We start from the raw sequence: 26055 nt of genomic DNA, 5'->3' as shown, positions 1-26055 counted from the left end.
AGCGCTAGAAAATCCTACAAATATATAGTAGACAGCGCTTTTCTATTGGCTATCGGCAATACGGTTGCCGATGCAAACATTTATGGGCTATCTCGGATCATAGACTCGGTAACAAAAGCATTCAACTGGAAAATACAAAGTAGTTCAATTTTGCTCGAAACAAATGGCAAACAGAATAGTTTTAGCGCCTATTTCACCATCTTTATACAAGTACCCGATAAACGTATGTGACAGATAGTTCACTCGAATTTCGTTCTTAATTCAAGTTTAACCGGTAGGTACATAGCGGCTGTAAAACATTGTGAAACACGGGCCTTAAAATTACTTATAATCTGATACATGATTTTTTAATTTTAACTTTATCGTTCCATTATAAAGTCAAAAATCCATTAAAGCACTATATAGTTTAAGGTAGTTTTATGTGTAGGTGTAACATTAAGTGGTCGACCGACTTTTGCAGAGCTAAGGGCTGCCTCCGACAATGTAACAATTTGATTGATTGAACAAATATTTAATTACCGCGCGGGCTTGACAGCTGAACAAAGGTAAATACAATTATGTTCATGTCGGGGAAATGACTTTGTAGCCAAGGACGTCAAGTTGACTTGTAATATAGGCATTGGAGCGTTCTACTGGAGATCCCGGGTTTCCGGAGCTATCGTTGTATGCGTAATTTGGTCCACGTCCAACATGACCCATCCCACTCGTTCAAAGAAAAAAGGACTAAATCAGGCGAACTTCCATCTGACAGAAATATCACTCTGTTGGCAAGATATAAAGGATATTATTATTTAAATAAAAATTTACATGTTGAGATATTCAAATGTTTATAGGTTCTAGAAACACTAGATAAAAAATAACCCATCGGAGTTTTTTCTGTTGTCTTTATTATATTGGAGATCTTTTGTCCCTATAATCATATTGGTCTCAATATATAACCCAATTAATTTATGAATGTATACATATATAAGTCGGAAAAGTCTAAAATATAATTTCTTTCGACACATTGAAATACTAAGATAAAACATTCGTTCTATTTCAATTGCTCCTGTTTTAATTTTTATGGAATGAAAAACATTGCTCCAATTTTCACTTGCACAAACTACAAACAACATAAAAGGAAAACTTAAAAGGTCAATGCTGTGAAATTAATCAAAACACACATTGTAGCGATAGGAAAACTATTGAACAAAACCAATTTACAGGACACAGGGAAACAGAAATAAGGGTAGAGAACAACCAATAACGAAAAGAACCATTATTACGAGCTGTTGCTAAAGGAAATCGGAACGTTAAACTGATACAATGCGACAGTACTAGGTGTAGTTAAAGGTTGCAATAGAATGTACATTGGTATAATGCGGGCGCTAGACATGTGCACACATGTTTGTTCCTTTAAGTGTTCACTTTATATCATGTCTGGCGCCGTCTTTAAGGTATTTTATTGCAGTCTTTTTTAACAGTAACGCCCGAATACTGAAATCCTGCTCAATTTTAAGTTTCACTTAAATATCGTGCTATCTCTGTCATTTTATAAAGAATTGATAGGGACAGAACTAGTTTTGAGAGCCTCTTAAAATTGATTAGCGTTTGAGTATTCGGACATTAGTGTTTACTTTATATCATGTCTGGCGCCGTCATTAAGGTTTTTCATTGTAGTCTTTTTTAACACAAACACTTGTGATAGCCAGTCTTACTATCTTTTTTTTTTCATAACCACTCTTTGTCATGTGGCTGTAAGCTTACCTGTCGAGTAAAAAATCTTAGATTATAATATTATACCCAGATCAGGCAAAATTAGACCTTTTAACGAAGATCTAGGTAAGAATATTGTAGGTTTTGTATATTAATTTGCTATGTAGTCTAGCAATTGTTTTCAAGTTTCAAAAGCCGTCCGTGGCAGATTTGGCTGACTACTTAAATTAACTTAACATAAAATTGTTTTTGTACCTAATTTTCTGACAGGCGGTGTACTGAAACTTACGATGAAAGTTAGTAACGGTAGTAGAGGTGGTACCGCTAATCAACTTCATATTTTAAAGAGGAATTTATCTTTTAAAAGCCTTCAAAAGTTCAAATGCGAACCTCATTTTTTTTTAAACCAGGTAATTATAACTAAAACCATCTCCTGATCCTCTCCTCCGGAAAAATACTATACTGAAAACAGCATCAAAACCAGTTCAGCCCAACGCGAGATAATCGCGCACAAACATACATACATACAAGTCAAACAGAGAAAGTCCTCTTTTTGTCCTTTCTTCTTTAAAATTCGGTTTAATACTATTTAGCTTAGTAATCATCTTCGTAGTAAAACTAAAAACATCACAATTTGCCAATAGTCTTTTTAGATCGAAATAAGCTAATAATAGAAGATCTCAGTGCTAATTTGCAATAACCCTCTTATAAGCAAATTATTCGTATGTCACACGTTGCCGTTGGTTATGTGGGGCAGCTATATTTAGTCGTTTACCTCCCACACGTCGGAGAATCATGTAATATGTAATCGAGGCGGTGAACTGCTTAATAAAATACTTATCATATACATAACAAGACCGTAAACCATAAACCGATTCCTGGATTCATTCAGAGTGTGACGTGTTTTCGAGTGAAAGAAGATTATTTTTATCGGAATGCAGAAAGAATGAAGTCTTGCGAATGAAATGGATGAATGATTTAATATTTATTGTCTAAAGTGTTTTCTTTTATTTTTATAATGTATCGAGTAGTGTAGGTATTGGTCTTTTGTACCGTTCTATTCAATTTAATAAATAACAACACTTCATTTAATAGCTGAAGAAGTAGTAAAGTGTCTATTTGTTAATAATTTTAATATACATACATACATATGTATTTAATAGTGCGAAAAATTCAGAAAACCTAACTGCAAATGTAAAGACAAGCCCGATCATATTATTTCGCCTGAACTGAAGATCGACATCGTGATATTTTCTTTGCAAATACTTTCGAACCTAATAATTTTATGATGCTATGAAAGTTAAAGTAGGTACTTCTTTGTTTATGATTTTTACACAATGTTCATACGAGTATATAACAAGCTATGAAAACCAGTATAAACTGACTGTTGAATGTGAAGAAAGATCATTTAGGGCGAGACTTTAACAAACTGGATTTAATAGCCGGGTGTAGGACTATAAATAAGTTCGTTTTGAAGTTAATTTCAAACAGTAAAAAATCCGTTTGCTATTTTCATGTATTGTTCGATAGTAATATATTTTTAATAAAATAATAATATAGAACAAACCTGAAAGCTACTAGCTTGCTGACCGCTTACTGGACTCTGTGTCGACTGTTCTCGCCCGCACTCGTAATTCCCAACGTTTGCTGTGGACAAAAAATGTTCTCTATAATGGCTAGTACCCAATAAAAATATTACAAATTAAATTTTATTTAATTTAAGTATCAAAACGAATTTTATGTGCTTATTATTTTTCATTTTTTTTAAATTCAAATAAATATGTTACAAACTAACATTTAGTTTTTTGTTTATTTTATTTATCTATAAGATTTTATGAGGCTTTAAATTAAGGTGGGGCTTATTAGGCGACTGTGCCGTATAGATTTGAAACCCCAGCAAATCACAAAGCGTTTTCCACAACTCCATCAAACAGCAAACAGCTATGAGAAGACTTATCAGAGAGTCATTTGAATAACAAATATACATAATAGTTATGATACTTCTAAAAGGATGGAATACACAAAAATATTATTCGAATACGACCTTCACTTTCATTGAATAATAACATATTTCATTTAGGAGAAGTTTACTCTCCATATTGTCCACATATTATTTGCTTTGTGGCAAATATTATGACCAGAAACATCGTAAATGCAAAACAAAGTAGTTTGTACTAGTTTCTGAAGTAGGTCGTATCTATTTTAACCTTTAACCGAGTTCGCTTGGATTCAGCTGCTTAAAATATAGCTTCTGCTTTGAATATCAACCGAATAACCAAGCTGAAGTGGCTTGTCCTGACCTGCTCATTGGGGCAGGTCATGTAGCCCAGAAATATGTCTTGGATCTACTGCAGTGGAGACCATGTGGATATAAACAACCTGCAGGAAGACCGCAGGCAGATGGAATTAGAAGATCAAAGAGACAAGACAAAATTGGATGCTAACAGCCGAAAATAGGGTTAAGTGGAATAGATTGAAGGGAACACCAAATTGTTTGAAAAAGGCTGGAGATGACGAGGATGATGATGATTTTTATCAAACTTTTAGATTAAGTTCGTTCTGTAGTGGAGTGTGGTGGAAAAAACTTTTCTAAAAGTCTCCATGGACTACTCACGTAAAACAGAGGCAAAACGCAGTTTCCTGCAGAGCATTTATTCACAATTCTCTTTGACATTTCAAGGAAAAAATACTCCGAAATATTTGACACCGTCAGTAATTTGATTCACAAAGCGTGATAGATCTTTCTTTTGTTTGTAATGGCGCGGAAGCTGTTTGACATAACGACTCGACTCGTGAGCTTCTGATGCGTTTTGATATTCATATTCTCATCTTATTCGTATTTATATCATAGCTACCATGGTTAACATTCTCTGAAACAGAAGAGCGAAATGTTTAATGATATTGGGAAGATCTGTTTTTTAGCATCAGTTGTTTTAGTTTAGTGGGTAAAAATGTTGAGATGAGTTGGAAGATATGTCAAAATTCTTAGTAAATAACTCGCAAAATCTGCAGGCTGAAGTGGCAATGGGCAGGTCACATCGTTTAAAGGATTGATAGGAGACCAAGGACCGGAAGACGAAGCATGGGCAGATCTCCCACTAAGTGGACCAACGACACCGCAAATGGCTGGCTGTCGGTTGACGTGGAGGACTAAGGGGGAGGCCACTGTTCAGCAGTGGACGTTTTCACTACAAAAGGATAAATAATTTCATTTTATAAAGAAATTGCCAATCTGATTATCTTTCTATAGAAAAAAAAACTAAATTTACGATATTTCGTCAAAATTACTTTGCATGTCAGGACTGAATCTTTAATTCTTATTTTTATCTAAAAATCCTAACTTTGAATACTGAAATTAAACATTCCAAATAATTTTATTACATATTTTTCCATACTTTAATATATTTGAGAAATCTGGTTCGTGATTTATGGCTTTCGTTGAACAAGTTTCATTGTAAGCGGTTTTAACTTAGAAATGAAATGTTATATTAAGATGAAGAATATTCTAATGGAATTCTCCTGAAGATTCTATTACTTGTGGGTTTTTATTTGCTTCAAACTTTTCGTTTTTATGTTGAGGTAATGTAAGTACTTATATCAGTAATGTTTACTTTTATTTTGCTACCTCTTGGAAAGTTATCGCAGAGTCAAGAACCGTCTTCAGCTAGATTATTGGGTTGATCAAATTATTATGGAACTTATTTACTATGGTAGAATAATACTAACTTAGAAATTATGAAATCTGAGGATTATCCTTAGTATATCGGAGCTGCGGACTACCTAGAGGGTTTACCGGGGCTCTGACTCGAAAAGCAGGAGCGGGAAAGAGGTGGTTTTTGGTCAGTAACAGTCTGAAACTCCCTCTTGCCTCGCTAAACGCGGGAGAAGACATTGGATGACTTTTGCCCATCGTATATAGCAATTGCTTATCACCTGTTATACACCCTAATATTCACCAAACCCTATATTAGAAATTCTAATTTTATACTGGACATTTCTATTTATCTACTCGCTGTGTTCTCTGCCCTTCTTTCTGAGGACTTTACAATGGACCTTAATTAAAATAAACTTTAACCTTCATTATGTCTGCTGCCATCTACGTATATATTCATTGCAGAACCTTGTCATTCAAAAGTATACTTTGTCAGAATTGCAGTAGAACACAATCTCCTTTGATGATGAGCTGGCTTTCTCATTAAAATATGCTTGTTACTGAACTCGACCAATAAGGTTTTATTTTTATTTATTGTTTGAAGTAAAGCTCTTACGTCAGCTTAGTATGTACATGAAAGATGGGAGGTCGCCTAGTTATTTCATGGTACCTAGTATAGTAACTTGTTTTCTTACTGTTTGGCAGTTGAAAATTAATACTTGTGTATTTATGAAAGTTTTGCGGTGCTGAACTAATTCGTTACTATTTTGCTTGTGTTCATTCAATTTTGTCTACTAAGATTCTCTACCAGTCAGGATCAAAAGTGAAATCGAATCAGGCTAAGCTATTCTGTAACTTTCAATTTGAAAGATCGGAGTGAACCCGATCGCGGTCCACCATGTCATCTGTTGTTTGTATAATCTCGACCAATGACGGGTCAGAATGCGATTGAACACATTTCGAAAATTCAAATTGACACTTACAGAATACTCGTAGCCTAACAGAAACAAAATGAGAGTATTTTTATAACTATCGTGAGACATATTAACTTATTTATTATGTTATCGGCTTACTCACGTAACTGTTTGACGAGGAACTCGACTAATTTCAAGCCATGCTAGAGGTTCATATTCATGAGCAGCATTCCGCGACACACGATGCGGCTCGTCAAACAGTTGCATGAGTAAGCCGATAACATAATAATTAAAATGAAAGTCTAATCGATTTCGGAAGTAAACGTACATTGTACATAATATATTAGATAGTTAGATGCCTTAACAGAATATTCAACCAATCAGGTTTCCATACAAAATCCACCTCAAAGCACACCTAGTTACTAGCAATTTTGAGTACGGTCTAAAACAATGCCTCAAGAAAATTAATATCGACTACGCTCCTTATAATACCATGTATCAAAGCCTCTGATAATGATTAAATTAAGCTAGGCTAATGCCTTACCATAGCATTATTGCTATGCTAATTTATTCGATACTAGTTATTATAATAGCAAAGGTTAATTAGATTCCTATCATAGATGATTGTTTTAGGATATTATTCTATATTAGGTTACTAACTAACGCAAGTGAGTAGGAAAATCTTTAGCAAACATAAGTAGGAGTAAAACAGTACTTAACAATATTTATGTCGTAGCTAACTAGTTTAATAAGCCATTCAATAGGGATGATGACGGGTTATGAAAATAAAAAATATACTTAGTCCGTCAGTTAGGGAATGAAAAAATATTTGACACATGTTTTTTATTTTCCATATAAGGTGACAAACTTAGTAATAGTTGTGGCCAATAAGTCATTTCTACGTATTAAAAGCACGTAGAAGTGACGTCACGTCACGATATTTCAAATCGACATAATATATCGACGAAAGTATTTGTTTCCGAAAGAAACTAAAAACTACGTCTTTAGATTAATCTACAAGATGGACATTAAAATGAAAATTAGTTATATACCCTATTAACGGCCTAGCCTGATAATAAATGATATCGCAGAACGATTGTAGTAGCTGTTTATTTTTAATGGCACCTAATTTGATTTCTGTTTCGGTCGCAGTTTTAATCTAACTTTCCATTGTGTTAGCAATTCGGATTTTAATGATAATATCTTTACCCCTCAACTTACGGCCAAAATCAGTAATACAGACATTTAATCAAACAGCTAGTCATTCAGGCGGTCAGTTGAATGGCTGATTAAGCTAGTTGACTGTGACATATACCTCCACATATTATTATCTGCATGACTGCTTCTACGAATAAAGGCAGACAACACGTCACCGTCGCGCGTCGTGAGCAAATTATTACCAATCAACAACCCTATTTTGTCAAAATGGCAATGTATCTGACCAAATAACCTCAACTAATAACTTTACTGATATTTTATATAAGAAATTAAGATTGTTTATAACTTCTTAACACTTTATCTACTAAACTTTTATTGAATTGATCTTCTCGTTGATTAAGTGGTCGCAAGTACGACTGCCAGGCAAGGGGTCTTAACGAAAATTTCTCAGTAGAAACACGGAGTCTGGGTTTGGAATGGGATTTATAATACAAATGGTGAAAAGTGGGCATATATTGTACAGTGGCATTACGTCCCGTACTGTGCACCACTGCCTACCCCTTCGGGGATAAAAGGCGTAACGTTGACGACTACTTCTCGAAATTTAGTTGGGAAAAGAACATACGCCATTTTTTTGCCGCGAGCCAAGACGCGTATAATAGCTAATATAACCTTTGTGAATTCATCAAAATATTAAAATAGGATACAATTAATTATAATCCATTGAATAATAGAAATCATTTTATCACAATACTAATCAATGAAAACTTTTAATACGAGAACAATTCGCTCGGAGTTCATAATCACCATATTTTAGTTCAACGATTATTATTGGCGCCAAATATTAGTAGAACACTAATTAACCAAACAGTAATTAGAATCGGTATTACTAATTTAAATCTAGATATTTAGTCCGCAACATAATTAGATTATTATTTTGGTAAGGGTGTATTTAGGTAGCTTTTTATTTAATACTATTTAAGTTGGTCAAGTGGTTGCTGGTATAGTATTTTGATCTTAACTCTGTTTTTCTTAGAGATTTTGTGTTGACACACTCACATAATATAACGTCTACGCCTATTATCCCCGAAGGTGTAGGCAGAGGTTCATATTACGGCATGTAATGCCGATATACACTGTAGACCCACTTTTCACCATTTGTGTTATAAATCCTAATAGGGAATGAGCCTATTGTCATATGCTGGTCACAGTTCCAGATTCCGTGTTACTATTGAATTTCGAAATAAAAAAGCCCAGTAATACTTTGTCCGACCCGGGAATTGAACCCGAAATCCCTTCTCCGACAGTCAATGCTTGCGTCTACTCGACCAACGAGGCATTTTGTGTTGACTAATGCCAATATAGTTATTATAAGAAGTAATTATACCCATAGTCGACGACTTTATACAATATATAGATTTACATAATATTAGGTAAATGAAATATAATGTTTGTTTTAAATCAGCTTTCTTTCACAGATAACAATAAATCACTTCCGTGTTTTTTTTTTCCTATTTTAGTTTTGATCTACAGAATATTATGATACAATAATAGATACTTTGAATTTCGCAGAAACAATGTATTTCTTCCAAAAAATACATCAAATGTGGTTCTTTTATCAATGTCAACAAAACTTAGCAATAAGCATGATATTCGAGCTTTATTTCTGAAATACATAAGATATCGTAAATAAACAAAGCAGACCCAATTATTTTTATATGTATAGGGTCATAATAAAAGGAATATAAATGGTAGAGAAACAAGGAACAAAGTTGTTACTTTGACGTATTTTTTTTTTCAACAATCGTTTTGTATTATTTGTTGTCTTTGATATTATTTACGAGCTTTTTTTATATGATAACTATTTATTTTTCATTGATATAAGAACCAAAAATGTCTTCTTTTAGAAGAAATAGATTGTTTCAACGAAATTCAACGAATCTATTATGTAACATATTTTGTAGATGTTTTTTTTTAAAAAAACGTTGCCCCACACTAGGATTTTCTCCTGTGTCGTGGGTGCGGTTACAAACATACAAGTTCACATACACATGACACCCAGACCCGAAACAACAATTTGTGGATAACACAAAGAGTTGCTCCGTGCGGGAATCGAACCCGCTATTTTTTGCGCAGCCAGGTGGCTGGGCAACTGGCTTTATTGTCTTTGATATTATTTACGAGTTTTTTTTTTTATATGAGAACTATTTGTTTTACATTGATATAAGAACCAATAATATCTTCTTTAGAAGAAATACATTGTTTCGACGAAATTCAATGAATCTATTATGTAACATATTTTGTAGATCAAAACTAAAATGAATAAGAATTCTAAAGAAAGCTGATTTAAAACAAACACTTTTTCACTTACAGAATAACAGTTTCGTAAAGCCGTTATAACTATGTAAAGGTGCAAATAAAATATATCAAAGAAAAAGTCAAAAACTTACATTCTTCTGAAATCTGCATCTCTATCTTGTCGAGATCCTCGACGTCTTCATCGTCGAAGTCAGTCTGTACAGTGACGTCACGGGTGTAATGCTCCAGTGTGATGACATCGAACGGGGCTTGCTCTTCTGGGCTGGGCGCGCGCGGGCTAGGAGCGCACTGGATCTCCTGCGCATCGTGGCGCGCTCGCCTGCACGCCGCGCAGCCGCAGAGCGAACCACGCACGCGGAGCAGCCACACTAGCCCGAACAGCGCCATCCACGTGGTCATGCTGTTACTACTCCTCCCACCATAACACACTACCCTCACTCACCACAAACACTAAAAATTCAACTTCGCTAAACTTTTTACTGTTGTTTTTACACTTGCACAAACATTTTTCGCCGTTTTGTTTTTGCACTTCCGTCACACAGAGAATGAGTTTCGTTTGTTTGCACTACACTGTTATTGACACGTGAAGGCTTGTTACATGCTGCAAATTGTTATTGTTTCATTGTTCATTTATTTAATAGTTTCCTAGCCCAAAGTTGACACGAAAGCTCCTTTATATACCCCTGCTGAAATGAATAATATTTTATACGAGACCTTATTCCATTGACTATTAAATGTGACACTTTATTGACAGAGCGATGATAGGACCTACAAAATATTCAATACTTTTAATGTTATGAATCGACAGCTCATTACAACAATATGATATTCACGAGCGCAAAGCTCCGAGTGACGGATGAAAATTTACGAAATGTTTTCAATTTTAATGTTAATCCCAGTACATATTACGTAAAATTTTGTTTATCGCAAAACAGCCAATGTAATCCAAAACGAGTGGAAAGGATCTATCAGACATAAAACATTAATTAGGGCTATATAAGAGGATAAATAAAAGGGCAATGTACAAAAGACGGCTCTTCGTTGTGATACGTTAGGGCGCTTCAACTCGATGAAATGATAAATGAGAGTAATAAATTGCAGAACCCATGGAATAAATGCCCCTCTTTGCTGAAGAGGACTCATGAAAAATATCAATTCGTCACAACCAATCGTTGAAATTCTGCGTCCAAATAAATTAATGATGGAACATTTACCGAAAAATAATATTTTTTGATTATCGCTGTTTTTAAGTTCCCAGGGGTTCTGTTACTGACGCTTTGCCCTCGGAAATCAATATTCGCGACGATTTTTCCTACTAATGCGCCGTAGCTTAGGAGATCCTCCTGTAATTTTAGATGATAAATATAACTTTCTGTGAATTTATACTGTTATCCACTTCTGTTTCAGTAAGCATTCATCTACATTATTGGTACATTTCAACGAAACAAGTTATGCGTATTATATTGTGATTCAATTCAAAACATTCACTTAAAATAAATGATATCTCAAGGTCATTTTCTCAAACGAAAATACATTTTGAAATTACGAATACTCTAAAATAAATAGCTTTAAAACAGTCTGTTCTTTAGATTAAACTTAATGAAAAGCCGAGTAAGTCCTTAAAGTCTTTGGGTCTGACAAATATTTAGGTCTCAACAATGGAGAAGCTAGGGAATCTCATTTAAGCCTTTAGGTACATTTTTTGCTGACTCACGAAACGACAAAGGCTCGTTGAAAACTGAAATTAACAAAAAGTGTGAAGGAGACTGCTTTTAAAAGAGTCGTATAAAATAATGTTCGTGTTAGGAACACAAATGTGACTCGAAAAAATAATAGGCCAGAGACACTTATGTAGGCTTAACCCGTTATATGCCGACGAACGCAGATCTACGGGAGACACAATGTGTTTTCTATTGTGTCTCATTATACCGACAGACTAAGTTTGTAACCACATTAAATTTTATTATATTATTTTAATGTCTTGAATTAAATAAATATTCTCTATACTAGCCAAGAGAAATCAAATAGTTGACTAATTGCATTCTACTCAACATTGCTTCTTAATTGAATTAAACCAATTAAGGTTAACATTACCAAAGGTTGATATTATGAACATTGTAATACCAATAATTATATCAATATCAGATATTTAGAAGCATTAATTGCACAAAGAATGAGACCAGACTTGTAGAGAAAATAATTTAAAATAGGTTACCTGAGAAATACTTTCTAAGATTATTTCGACATCTCTGACAAGCGGTAAAAGAAAACATCATGAGAAAATCTGGACTTATAATTTCAAATTGTAAGTTTGAAATCGCCAACCCTTATTGAACAAGCGTGGTGATTAATGCTCAAAACCTTCTCTATGCGAGAAGAGGCTTTGGACAGCAGTGGCCACTAATAGGCTGTTGATGTGATACCAGAGAGCAGATTCTTGGTACAATATTTCGAGGAAAATCATTACACGTTAATGTCGGTACATAACCTCAAAAATCTCGTACATTTTATATACGAACATGATGTGCTCTCATTATACTTATATATATGTACACACACCTATCACATAGTTGTGTACATATGCCGCAGGCTTCAAGGAAGGGGTTTATACGTACTTAAAGGTTATGTCCGCTCCACTTACATCAGCCAACAGAATTAAGATTTCCTTGAATATTTCGTGCCTGTATATTGTATTATAACTTTCGTGAGACATATTAAATTAATTGCTTTTCGGCTTACTCATGAAATTGTTTGACGAGAAACTCTACTAGTTTCAGTTTCATTCCATTATAAAGGTTCATATTTATGTGGCCACTGTCGTGGCGGTAAGCCGAATAACAATAACTAATTTCGTACTTGCGTTCTGTTTTCTACATACTTATTGCCATTCGTGAAAATAATTATCAGTTTCATTCTCCAAAGAAGTAGGTAGAGATGCATATAACTGTAATTTATATGCGCCACCCACTATCTCCTAATAGGAATGATGACATGAAAAATATTAGACACGTATTTTTTATTTTGTCATATTATAAGATAACAATGCTTAAATAAAATGAATCAAAGTTTAGGAGTGGCAGCAAATACGTCATTGACGTTACGCGATATTTCAAATCATTACATCTTCGAAAGTAGGTATTTGTTTCCATAAGCAAATAAAAAACACGTGTATAATGTTTTAAAATAATCTACAAGACGGAATAAAAATTTGTCATCTACCCTATTATGTTATGATTTATATGAACTGATTGTCTTCATACTACGAAATAGTCTTCAAATTAAATGAAGTATTGGTATAGAGAGTTACTATTGTCTGTATCAACTTGAAAGTGTATCGTTAGACCCATTGAGGGTAAAGGATTTCTTACCTAATTCGATTATACTTTGTTGATCTAGGTGCGTGTAAATGAATTCGATTAATTTAGAACCTTATGTAGGTGTTAGAAGGGTACATAATAATATAATTGTTACAATAACAGTGACATTTGTGAGGTCTTCGGAGTGCGGTCGGCTCAAGAGTCTTGTATTAAGCACACTTTTGCAATGATGGGGGTGTTGAGATCTTTTTTTTATCATCAAAAAGTCAGTATTAAGTATTAGGCAAATGTTCCCATTAAATAACAGTTCTCAAATGGCTTGATTACACAATTAAAACAAGAATCTAAGAATTAGTTATCAGCTTACAGTATAAGCTATATTACAATACAAATAGTACAAATACGTATGAAGATATATTACATTACTCTTTCCTGTTATGTTAACCAAATTCAATTAATTTGAACACACATTTGGAAAAAAATACAGTAGGTAATATTCGTTTATACGTAGTAATAAATTTAACGAAGTGAAACCCATAGTTAAAGTTGAAAATACACATACTTCACACCTGGCGTTGTTCGTTTAAAATATTATATGTATAATAATTTTCCACTCTACATAACATTGTGTCATTTTAACTTTGTACAACTTTTGTTTGTAAACTGCAAATGCGAGGTGGGGGCCAAACGCCATTATAAAAGTAAAATACGGTCGTTTTATACTACCTAGGCTGTTATAATAGGGTAGATAACTAATTTTATTTTATTTTCTTACGGAAACAAATACTTTCGAAGATACATATATCGATTTGAAATATCGCGTGTCGTCACTTCTAGGTACGTTTTATACGTAGAAATAACGTTTTATTTAAGTATTGTTATCTTATATGACAAAATAAAGAAATACATGTCTAATATTTTTTAATCACCTAACTGATAGACTAACTCGATTTTAAATTTTCATACCCCATCATCATCCCTATTACAGTGTCTGACTTGTATTAACCATTGTATAAAACTTATTTTTGTATAAATTTCTGTTACATTGTTATACAATATGTACTTAACTATCGTGAGACATACTACCCATCTCATCCACGGTCTCGTGACTGTTCGAGGGTGCTTGATTAAGTTACTGCTGGTACTTATAAACTTAAGCATTTATGTAGATACACCAAACAATGCGGCGTGCGTCATACAACTAACTTTTGCTTATTAAATAACCCTATTATATCGTCACGCCCTTTATCCCCGAAGGGGTAGGCAGAGGTGCACATTATGGCACGTAATGCCACTATACAATGTACACCCACTTTTCACAATTTTATGTTGTAAGTCCCATGTAATATGGTGGTGAGCCTATTGCCGTATTATACCGGGCACATTTCCAGACTCCGTGCTATTATTATTAAATAACCCTCTTAAGTAAAAACTAAACAGGGTTACTTTAAATATTGTACACATAGATATTAATCTGTATATTTATTTTCTTACTTAATTCAAATGACATTCCAATTATAATTGTTTTTATTTATTGTTTTATTTTTTTTTTTATTTTTTTTTTTATTATTTTTTTTTATTGTTTTTTTATTTTTTGTTTTTTTTTTTTCTCAATTATGTTTTTTGTTTATTCCTTATTTTTTTGGTATTTTTAAGTTGTAAATAATGTGTTAATTTAGATTAATAATTATTCCTAGCTACTTAATTTTGTGTAAATAAATTATACTATAATTGTTTTTTTTTATATTAGAGTAGACTATTATAATCCTAATACTCATTCTTCACCGTTATACAATGAGTTATTCCAAAAAAAATTGAGCCTTGTTTTTCAAGTCCTGTTAAAAATGGAAAACTACTGTTCCCAATGGAGACTAGATTATAAAAAGTTGCATTTTAAAGCTAGTTTTTGTGTTAAAACTACTGTGAAAAAGTTAGGACTAACTCTATTTAGTTTGTATTTTTATCGCGGTTCGTTTTCATTTGTTTTGGTTGGGAGTTGAATCGCCAATGTTTTATATGTATATCAAGTTACCATGCATCACTGAATAAACACGAATAAAAATCAATGGAATCAAATGTCGTATCGATATGAAAAGTTTCAATGCGAATGGCAATTTAAAATTGGTGTTTTATGGTGATATTCATGTTGCGGTCTGGGTGTCATTGAGTAAGGAAATCTACGTTCAACTGGACTTCTATGTGACCGTCTTGTGGCTCATAAAATGATGATCAATGATACTTTATCTCAACAGCTAAGATTCTGAGTTGTTAGTTTCATTCACTAATAATTTTTATCGAATTGAAGATTGTAATTAAATTGACATCTTACACTGCAGTGTAAGTATATTTATATTTCTGAATTGCTGAATTTAAAAAGCATAACATCATCAATAGCTTATAAGTGGCTACTGCTGACCAAAGGCCTCTTCTCAAACGGAGAAGGTTTAACCATAAACATGAATCACCACGCTTGTTCAATGCGGGTTGACAATTTCGGACTTATAATCCAAAATTTAAAGCCCAGGTTTCGTGGCGATGTTTTTCTTCACTGTTTATCAGTGGTATCTAGAAGATCTTAGAAAGTACATGTAACTCAGATAAAGTCACATTGGAACATGACGTTGGTAAGCATGTAACTAAAATTAAATTGCATTTACTTAACCTAAGAATCTTACCACGAACCACTTCGCTCGGAAATTGACACACATATTTCGATTACAGGTAAATTCTTATTTACTTTTTACTAGGACTTGGACTATATACTTCGAAAGAGAACCAGGAATACCAGGTACCCTATTTCGAATTAGAACCACATTTAATCACAACTTTACTCTGACCTAATTCCAATATATAGAAATGTTAGTGCCGGAATGTTAGTTCTTACTAACGTGTACGAAATATTAACTGAAATGTTCAAAACTTTGAGTATGTATTTACTATTTTGTCAAATATTTGTATATGTCGGAAAGTTATTAGTACGGGCTTTCAATTTACTACAAAACTAATGGATGACAACAAATGAATGATGATGATGACACGCTTTAATAATCAGTTGTGACGTAACTTCCAGCAAATTGCTGGATCCAGCGCTATTTTTGGCAGCTAGATCCAAAATCAATAAATTAATCGTGAATAACGAACTCATAAATCACTTAAAAAGCCAAAATTAAAAAACGTGAATCTGAGATTAAAAAAAAGATTTCATTCTTCATTTGAACCAATGCTAATGATTTATTTTATACACAGGTTTTGTAAATTCAGGAGTAATAGGTACACTCGTACTCGTACCTATGTAATATGCATTCATAAATTCATAATCATTAATCTGCTCATAGTCGATAAAAGGTTTTGTTAAGAAACAATTTTATAGAGATTAAAGGAACTGACCAAAATATTTAAATTTATTAGAGAGAGTTTGTGTGTCGGACGAGAGTTTGTGTAGAGAAAAAACAAAGCCAACTAGGTGCCTCCTAACTAAACTAATAAAACCAGCTTTAATACAAATTTTACAAGGTAATTTGTGTAACAAGAGGACCCATTAAAAATTCCACAGTCGGAGTACAGGGGTATAATCCTTCATTCTCAGGGAGTAACTCACCCAGAACGGATTTATGCAGAATTACGAATGAAATATTAAATTTACGTGCCACGCCTTTTTGAGTTTCAGCTACACATTGTTGTAAAATTTGTCCAAGTTTTTGAATAATGTAACCTGGGTATTCCCTATACAGGTATTTAAAGAGGCAGGGCTTTGTTTTGGTGTTACACGACTGATTATTTAGATGTCAATGGCAAAATCATAATTAAAGTCAAATAATTTCGATGAGTGAAAGTCAACAACCATGAATAAGACTTTTGAACAATAGCAGTCAACAAACGAATTTAAAGATAGAAGTGTCGATCTCTGTCATGACGAACTAAATGGATGTCCTAAAATCCATGAAGATAATAAGAAATGAGATTATTTCCACACATTTCTTTTACAATGTATAGTCTTATTAAAGTATACATTGTGTTGTTTCCTTCTTCCTCAGATTTAAGTCTTTACGTTCACAAGACGGATACACTAGTATTTATTTGTTCTGCCCCATGTTCATTGTATTCACTCGGGAAATAATACAAGAAATGAACTTGTGGACATTTTAAAGCGTATCTTTACAGCATTGTTAGTTTCATTTTATTTCAGTTTCTTTGGATATTGGATTTTGTTCTTAAGAAGTTAAGAATGATCTTTATAATTGTGTTATAACATAATAAAAAAAGAACCGTTTGAGACCTAATTTAACTATCTAGAACACCCACAGTAAAAATATGATTAAAAAATTGTTGCTTTCTGAGAAATAGTTAATACGCAAAGAGATATTATTTTACGGTTCCTTTTATTACCCATTCTATTTTAAAATAATACGTAGACGAACCCTAAACGTAATAAGATACCTAAAAGTAAAACTGGTTGATATAATCATATAATATTACATTTTGCTAATAAAACAATTACCTCTATGGGCTTAATTAAAACGTAATGATTGTCCGTGGTCATATCTTATCTACACAGATGGTTACAGATGGTATTCGATAAATCGGTTTCGTAAAGCTGTTTGCATCCCCCATAAACCAAAATAGATGTAAAGCAGGAAACAAATTGTGTTTACCAAACCGATCATCTTGCCCGAAGTTTATTTTTCCTAACCGAGTTTATCGATTGTTATAGTCTCGATTCTGGCCCTTATCGAATTATACGAGGTCCTATCTACCACATTTGGCGAATTACGAAAAAAGAATTGAATAGAACCTTTCAGAAAATCATAAACTGGAACAAGTCAGGGCTTGACCATTCGAACCAATTAAATTACGAATGCACTAGAGTTTCAAAAAGAAAAAAGACATAAAAGAATGAAAGCTCGCACATTTTCTGGCAACGAGCCGAGAAAATGCTCGTAAGCAGAATAAGTGAACATTAATTCTATACAATTTAGAACGTTACTCAAATACGGGTATGGTAAAGTTTGAAGTTGGCTGTTTGTGTAAAGTTTGCTAATCGGGACGTCAAAACTCATAATAGTATTTCGCCTTCGACGCCCGCTTACCCGAAGCGTTGAATTGTATGTATCATAAAGATAACGCGATTTGCCTCCGCCTTTTAAATTTACATAATGAAAATATTTATCCCTGAACCCTCATAACCATGAATTTCAATTATACATGTATGTCTCTTGCTACATTTAAAAAAAACAAGCGAAAAAGTAACGACTCTGTAACTGGGTGCCTAATATTTTACCATTAAAACGCTATTTTCAAATTATACCTGCGTTATTTTTCCCTAATCCCTTCCGAGACCCTTTCAAAGGGCTTAAAATATTGAATATAACTGCGAAGGCATTTCCCATAACAATCTAAAAAGATTTGAAACAGACAATTTTCATAAACGGCAGATTACTTACTCCAGACTGGAAATACGATTTTGTTTAAGGACAATTTTGCTAAAATGTTTTGAGCAACTGGCGTACCATGATATTACCTTGGGGATATCATTTTGTCGGATTTGCTGTCGACTAGAAATGCCTTCCTGAATAAAAGGTTGTCAGATAAGGTTATTTGTCCAGATCACCACTCCGGAATAACAATTGGTAGGTTGTAGATTAAGGCGGTGATAAAGTAGTGAACGTAGAGAATGACAAGTAGGGATCATCTCAGTGCAAACGACCTGCGATGAATGAGCCTGAACATTACGTAAAAATGGAACACCATTTTTAATATCCATAATGACTGGATATTTAGGAGAGCTTGATGAAATATGACGGTGCCATATTATACGATGAATGAAATTATTTCTATAGATTTTACTAATTTAATGACGACGAGCGCTAACGACAAATTTTACCTTTAATCTAAAACTCACACCTGACTTCAAAATGAGTAAATTAATCTACACCACAATTCCTCGGAAAGTATTAATTTTTAATTTATTTTAATTTTATAACTATTATTATTTTAATTAGATAATTAAAATCACTGGTAAGTTTTTATCGTAAATTTCACATTCACTTTTGAGAATTTTATCACAATCAGTTTTATTTCGTGCGGACTGAGATCGCGTTCGTGTAACATGGGACGTCAGTCGAGCCAGGGCCGGGACGTGTTCCCGCCCCGGTGTCTGTCTAACACTGAACGCTCTGATACGGTAGCAAGGTTTACGCATGCGAATAATAACTGACGAGCAAGCTCTCGTGGAGTGTCTGATAATGAAACCCAACTGTTAAACGATTTAAGAGATGCAAACTTGCCTCGTCTGACAGGCACCTGCTTTTTACCCGACTACTTTAACTATGCTGACGTCAGCTTTATGAAAGCTGTTTGTGGTGAAAAAATTTGCGAAGAAAAATATGAATTTCCAATAGATTTTTCGCCGTTCTCCCGTCAGAGGTTTTTTATAACATTTTACGTGTGGAAGTTTTATTGTTATAATATTTTGTGTTTTATCTGCTCTAGTGTTATGTGTTGTGGACTGTTATAAGTTATAACGGATGACATAAATTACATTTTTACGGACACTAAAGACAAACACAACTGAAAAATGGCCCTAAATTACAATTAGACAAAAGGCAACTTTATTACTATCGACAGAGGTGCGAAAACAATGAAACAAAAAATATAAGTGCACACAGAAGCGAGTCGAAAAATAAAAGAAATACCAACAAATACGAAAAATTCATAAAACTTTAGAAGGAATACAATATTTATGTCAGCTTTTGAATATCAATATTGTTGGTAGTGAGCTCCAATAAATCTTGGCTGAGTTTTCGTTGACACAGAGCTGTGTCCTGGCAAGTTTATTTCCGCGAAAAGAGTGATGTGCTCGTCCCGATACAAATCTGCCACTATGCGGAATATTGTTATATTTTATTGCATTGTATATTTTATCAATGTTTACATTACACTTTCTATAGTATAAAAACTTACTGTGATACTTTCTTTGTATCGTATAACAGTAACAGGCATGGAAATTATTATTGGATTATTAAGTTAGTTAAAAGCAAATACTAGAACTTATTCTTATTCTTCTTAAAGCTATTCTTGTACTGACTGACATTCGATGATTGAAACAAATAAAGTAGTGGCTCACTTACTACTCCTCGCAATTAAGCAAGTAATCATAAAAATGTTAACAATGTTGTTAAAATATTGACTTACGTAAGTATGACGACATTGTAAAAATTAGGCTAAAATGAAAGGCCTAAAATAACAACATCGCCCCTGTAATTAAAATCAAAAGTGAGATTTATTAACAAAGGACTTCAAAGGAAACCAGTTGAATAATTACTTTGACCGACAAGTACAAAACCAAAGGATATGATTCACCCAACGCTATGCAAATTAATTCATTCGCTTTAAAAGCGGGGAATTCTATTTCCCTGAGGAGTTAAGGCTCAAAATATCCAATCTCCCAATAAAATTGAAAAGCTTACCAGCACGAGCTTGTAACTTATAGCCAGATTACCATAACTTAGTTTTGCAACCGATGCAAATCGGTGAAAATTCTCGGCCCATCTGCATGTCTACCATCGGACTAAAGTGCAAGATTGGAATTTGAAATGTTCCTCATCTTGGAAATATTTGCAAAAATTTATTTCCCTTTCAACTTGAATTCTGCTTTACAATTTCATATCTTTGATTTTATTCGACGGACATTTCTTTGATTTCGACCTAGATTAAAATACTATTTATGGACGAATGGTTGAATATTTAAAATTGTAGAAGAAAAATGCGATTAAAAAATAGAAAATAGGTAAACTCTGTCTAGTTTTACGGTGCATTTTGATCATCTGCTGATTAATTCTACACTTTTATTTCTCGGAAAGCTGAGGGAAGATACGAAACTATTCACAGTTTAGTTTCAACGACTTTTTCGCTGTTCAAGTTTTCGAGGGAGATCGTTGGAAAAAACTTTGCTTTTATATATTTCAAAAAGTTATTCCACTAACCTTTTAGAAATGCACCGAACTATTTGCAGTGTTGCAAGATGTCTAGATGCAAGTCACCTAAATTTTCCATAAATAGATTTGGATAACTTCCAAGACGATTGGAGTAGATGAAGGCTGAGGCTCTTATGAAACTCTCCTGATCATGAAAGGCTTTTATTCTCGTAGAAACTAGACAGACATTTTTGAGACCCGATATCTTTTATTTAACTTGGCACGTGTATAATTCTATAACGAGGTTTTCGTTGGTCTTCAGATCAGTAAATCTTTGTAATAGATGTTCTTTCATAATTTTGTAATCAAAATGTCATTAATCATACATTCTCTATCAATGAGTCAACGAAAATATTTATAGTGCTAACAATTTAAATGTAACACTAAATAATTGCTTGTTGAAATATGACAGGCGCAGATGATAAATAATTACGCAGGTTGCTATCACTGAAATTGTTTGGTTTAATATGTGCCTGCTTGTTACCTAAAATGTGTTGAATAAATTGATAGGCTGGACAATGAAACATATAAAGTGTTGCAAGAGTACGAGTAATACTATACTATGTTATTTGTTGCGTTCCCAAGCCACCATAGCGATCGTCCTTTACTGTCGCTATCTCTTGCATTATTTTGCCCACGGCTTTGCCCACCTGAAATTATGCTGTAACTTAACCCATGGGGACCATAAGTTTTTCCCAGATAAAACGAATAGCTGTTACTGTCGTTTCAACCCAATTTTGTTGTAAATAGATAATTCGGAGAGTGATATCAAATGTTGGTATCTGCTCAGTTTGGTAGAACAGATTCTACCATCAAGATACATTGGAAGTCAAACTCAGATTTTAATTAAAAAATACATTTCGAATTTAAAACGAAGATAAGATGATAAAGCGAAATAATACTACTCCACCTTAAATTTTTGTATGGTGAACTGATTCATTTCAGTAAAAATTAAGTTAATGAAAAACATGTAACATGATTATTTTCTCAATTACAGATTGGTAAAAAACTACATACCTAATAAAATATTTTATTATAACACACCATATCAACGCTAGCATTAGAAATATAATCTTGGAATAATAAAGTGAACAGGTAAGAAGTCTTCCCCGTCCTTGAGGGAATAAGGTGTGGATGTCATGATGGTCTATGTCCAACCACATAATATTATAACAGTATATGTTAGTTAGTATAATAGTTAATATTGATTTCCAATATGTACTAGAAAATCTTACTTATTAACGCCAGGTGACCCTTCTCATTGTACAATCCTTTATTTCCTACCTTTTGCGGACTGCTTAGCGGGTTACCGGCGGGTTAGCCGGAGCCGGAAAAGCAGAAACAGGCAGTAGGAACGAGGTCGTTTGTAGTCAGTAAGAGTCTGACACTATCATTCGCCTCGCCCAAGGCTGGAGAAGTCATTGGATGATTTTCCTCAGTGAAAAACAAAAAAAAAAACGTTTATTTACCTTGTAATGTATGTGTGTGTAGTGTATGTGTTGTTATGCATGTAAACTGGAATCTTGCAAATATATTTTGAAGCAGATACTTTCAACTGTTGGAGCTGAAATTTTATATACACGTTTTGTTTGAATGACAACAAAACCTTGTTTTGTAAAATGTTTTAATTTAAATTTTTGCCTTGGGCTATTTTGATAAAAAAATATATTTTCAAAATGTTTGTACTAGTTTACAAATAGATAATATAAAATGCATTGAAATAAGTAGTTGTTTCAGAGCTAAAGTAAAGTTCTTGAACGAACTATAAAGCAATTAATTTATTAATAGTTTTGCTATTCTCAGCAAATAGGAGTAAGTAGTTAAAATAATATATGTTTATATCATTATAAAGTAAATTATATCATTATATTATTATCATAGAAGTAAAGAAAAAATTAATTAAATCACGAAATGGAATTGGGTTAATTTTGAAAATGTGTACTTTTTTTGGAGATTATGAAGTACATAAACATGCATCATGTTTATGTTACCTTAACTACTTTATTACATTAGACTAACTCCCGCAATAAGACACATTTCTGAGTAACGATTTTGTACCGAACAACACAGCACACGAAACAATTCCTAAGGACTGGGTTAAGTAATCATTAAATGACTCGCACGGTGATAAGTCTGTAATGACAATAAATGTAATGTGTCTGTAATAAATACATACAATGGTGATATAATGAAGCATAAATATATACAGTCGTAAGTCAAAGATATAGGTACAACGCTAAATCTAATTACTAATGGTAGGTATATAAGGAGTGATTCGCTACCAAAATTGGGAACTACTGCAGCTCCTTTGAAGACGAAGAGGGTATGATTAAGGTTTTCGCAATGGATATTTAAACGCACCTGATGCTCATTTTAGTTGAAATCAGAGAAACCCTTGTAAGATTGGTCGCAAGTGTTGGTTCTTGGTTAGAGTAAAATATTATTGAGGTTTTTTTTGATTTATTAGAAAGTTTTCAGTAAAAGTAGACTAAGCTTGTATAAGAGGAAGAATTATACCTACTAATCAAATGGTTCGGAAAATGATATCACGTATGGAATAGGGTATGAAAATTAAAAATGTATTTAGTCCGTCAATTAGCTAATGAAAAAACATTAGACTCTTTTTTTTATTTTGTGGGAAAGAATAAGGAAGTGCGAGCAAATAAGTAATTTTTACGAATAAAATGTAACTAGAAATGACGTCAAGCGATATTTGAAAACGAATACATCGTTACTTGGAAAGTATTTGTCTTGAAAAGAAAATGAAAAATACGTGTTTTATATTTTAAAATAATTTACAAGGCGGCCATAAAAAATTGTCATCTACCCTATACATCAGGGTAAATTCATAACACACCATAATAATTTTGGTTTTTTTACTGAACAGGAAGGAAAAATTAAAAACTTACGAAATAAATATCATTTTCCCTACCTTCATTTAAAATAAATATAATATACAAGACCTCTATAATATATCGGTAAAGTTAAATGCACGGATAGCTTTATGCAATCAGTACAAGGAGAATTTTGAGTGGGCTTGATTCCAAGGCAAGCAATTACCCCTTTCCCAATGACTTCATATTTAGAGTGTCGTTGTCCGCATATCAAATTGAACGAGGGTGGAGTGAAGGAGGCAGCTTTATTACTGCAAGTTAGACCACCCTAATAGAATTTGAACCCTTATTACTGATGGTTAAGTATTATATTTCATTCTACGTATATGATTCCACCTCGATTGATTAACTTGAATTGCATTGTTCAAACAAGTATGTTGCCAGGTCTTACCATATTCAAATTACATAATCATTACTATTAGGGTGTTTTTCACCAGAGATGTACAATGTAGCTATGCTATGAAGATGCAATAGCTAAGCTGTAAAATTATGCGACCGTTTCCACCGATACTAAGCTCTGTAGCTGTGTGAGTATAATGTGCTATGAAGATGCATCGCTAAGGACGTATTCATAATAGGTAGTATCCATACTATCCATAGCACGTATCTGTAGCACGCATCTTTCCATTTAAAAGACATAGCTTAGTTTAGTCCATTTCCACCAGTGTCAAGCTATATACCATGTGTATGATTGGTGGAAGCCAAACGCATCCACAGCAACGTAACCTAGCACATCTTTGGTGAAAAAGCGCCCTTTATCATCTAAGGTCTCCGTACAATATATATTTTGTGGATTAATATGTAGAAGGGTAGGAGGATTCATAGAAAACTATGACCAATCCTTTTTATAATATCTCAAGTTCATGCAATAATACAGGTGATTCCTTTATGTAACCAATCTTAATTTTTAAGTCCATAATGGCCACATCACCAACTCGCTCAAACATACATACATGAAAAAAAACTCAAGTAATGCTCCTATTACCATATTAAGTACTAAAGTAATAAAACCGATTAAGCAAATGAAATTGATTAAATAATAACAAGAGAAACTGTGAATAACGTAATCCGTGACAGAATATCTGATTAATAATCTAACGATGGATGGTTAATAATTCACTGGATGCGCTGTCACAAAGCAATATACCACGGAGGAGACATCCGATCACAAACGCTCCATAATTTATTGAAGGTCAACTCCAGATCGACCTCCCGTTAAGATCTATGATGATAGTATCCAAGATATACTACCTACATAGGATTACTCCTGAAATACCTAGATGGATGAAGTTGACGTACATGGTATTAGTGATGTAACGAATGTAATTTTTTAGACATTCGCGATCGCGAATACAAGTATCTGCTGACAATATTCGTGAATAAGAATGCAAATATTGACTTAGAATTTGAACCTATTTTTCAATGGTTTTTGTTAGAACTAATATAAACTAAACAATGTAAATTATACTATTTTGTTTGTGATACTTTTAGTAGCTTGACTAGACATCAACTGTCAATAAATAAATATTTATCTTTTCTTAAGACTAATGCGATAGTTCTCAAGTCTGTGAAGTAGCTTTAAATATCGATAAAGAAGTATAAAATCTAAAACAAGGAAGTATTAAGTATATCATGGACTAAAAAAGTATAATAGTGTAAATCTGGAAACTGGCGTCACATCAGTTAATAGAGTAGACCTACTCAAGAATATAAGTTAATTAAAAACAGAGAATAGAGAGCATTGTGAAAATGTACGTATTTTATAAAGCGTGATTCTGTGACCGTAAATCTCTGAAATAGCGATAACTTGAAACAAAAATATAATTTTTGTAGACATATTTTTTATATATATTAAAATAGTTTATTTTCTATGGACTTGACTCCGCGCCCTTATCATACAATTAGTTTCAGTTAATAATACTTATTACAAAGATATTTCATGCTACACTAACCACTAATAAACTATACAAAATACTTAATTTTGCTACCTATATACATATACAAAATACCTATATAAATATATTGTTCTGCCGCAAACGCATATAAAATATGTCCATATTAACTAACTACATGAATATTATGTTATTACATTTATGGTCAAATACTCAAACGTCACTCAATTTTAGGACAAGA

General features: G+C 33.1%; 1 protein-coding gene across 7 annotated transcripts in view; it reads right to left on the bottom strand.

Moving 5' to 3' along the window:
- The window catches only part of LOC118268510 (disks large homolog 2), a 44718-nt gene extending 25479 nt beyond the window's left edge, over nucleotides 1-19239 (bottom strand). For 5 of the 7 annotated variants that reach the window (XM_035583035.2, XM_035583038.2, XM_035583039.2 and 2 more), the window contains exons 1-3: nucleotides 18937-19239; nucleotides 9870-10424; nucleotides 3263-3342 (exon numbers count right to left, since the gene is read on the bottom strand). In XM_035583035.2, the coding sequence (XP_035438928.2) occupies nucleotides 3263-3342; nucleotides 9870-10137 (348 nt within the window). In that variant the 5' untranslated portion in view covers nucleotides 10138-10424; nucleotides 18937-19239. The remainder of the gene's footprint in view (nucleotides 1-3262; nucleotides 3343-9869; nucleotides 10425-18936) is intronic. The other 2 variants (XM_035583036.2, XM_050706237.1) reach the window with 2 other exon arrangements.
- Between the last annotated feature and the right edge of the window lie 6816 nt (nucleotides 19240-26055).

Source organism: Spodoptera frugiperda, chromosome 29 (genome assembly GCF_023101765.2).
Source record: "Spodoptera frugiperda isolate SF20-4 chromosome 29, AGI-APGP_CSIRO_Sfru_2.0, whole genome shotgun sequence".
Classification (NCBI taxonomy): Eukaryota; Metazoa; Arthropoda; class Insecta; order Lepidoptera; family Noctuidae; genus Spodoptera; species Spodoptera frugiperda.
This window is presented reverse-complemented; position numbering and strand designations above follow the sequence as displayed.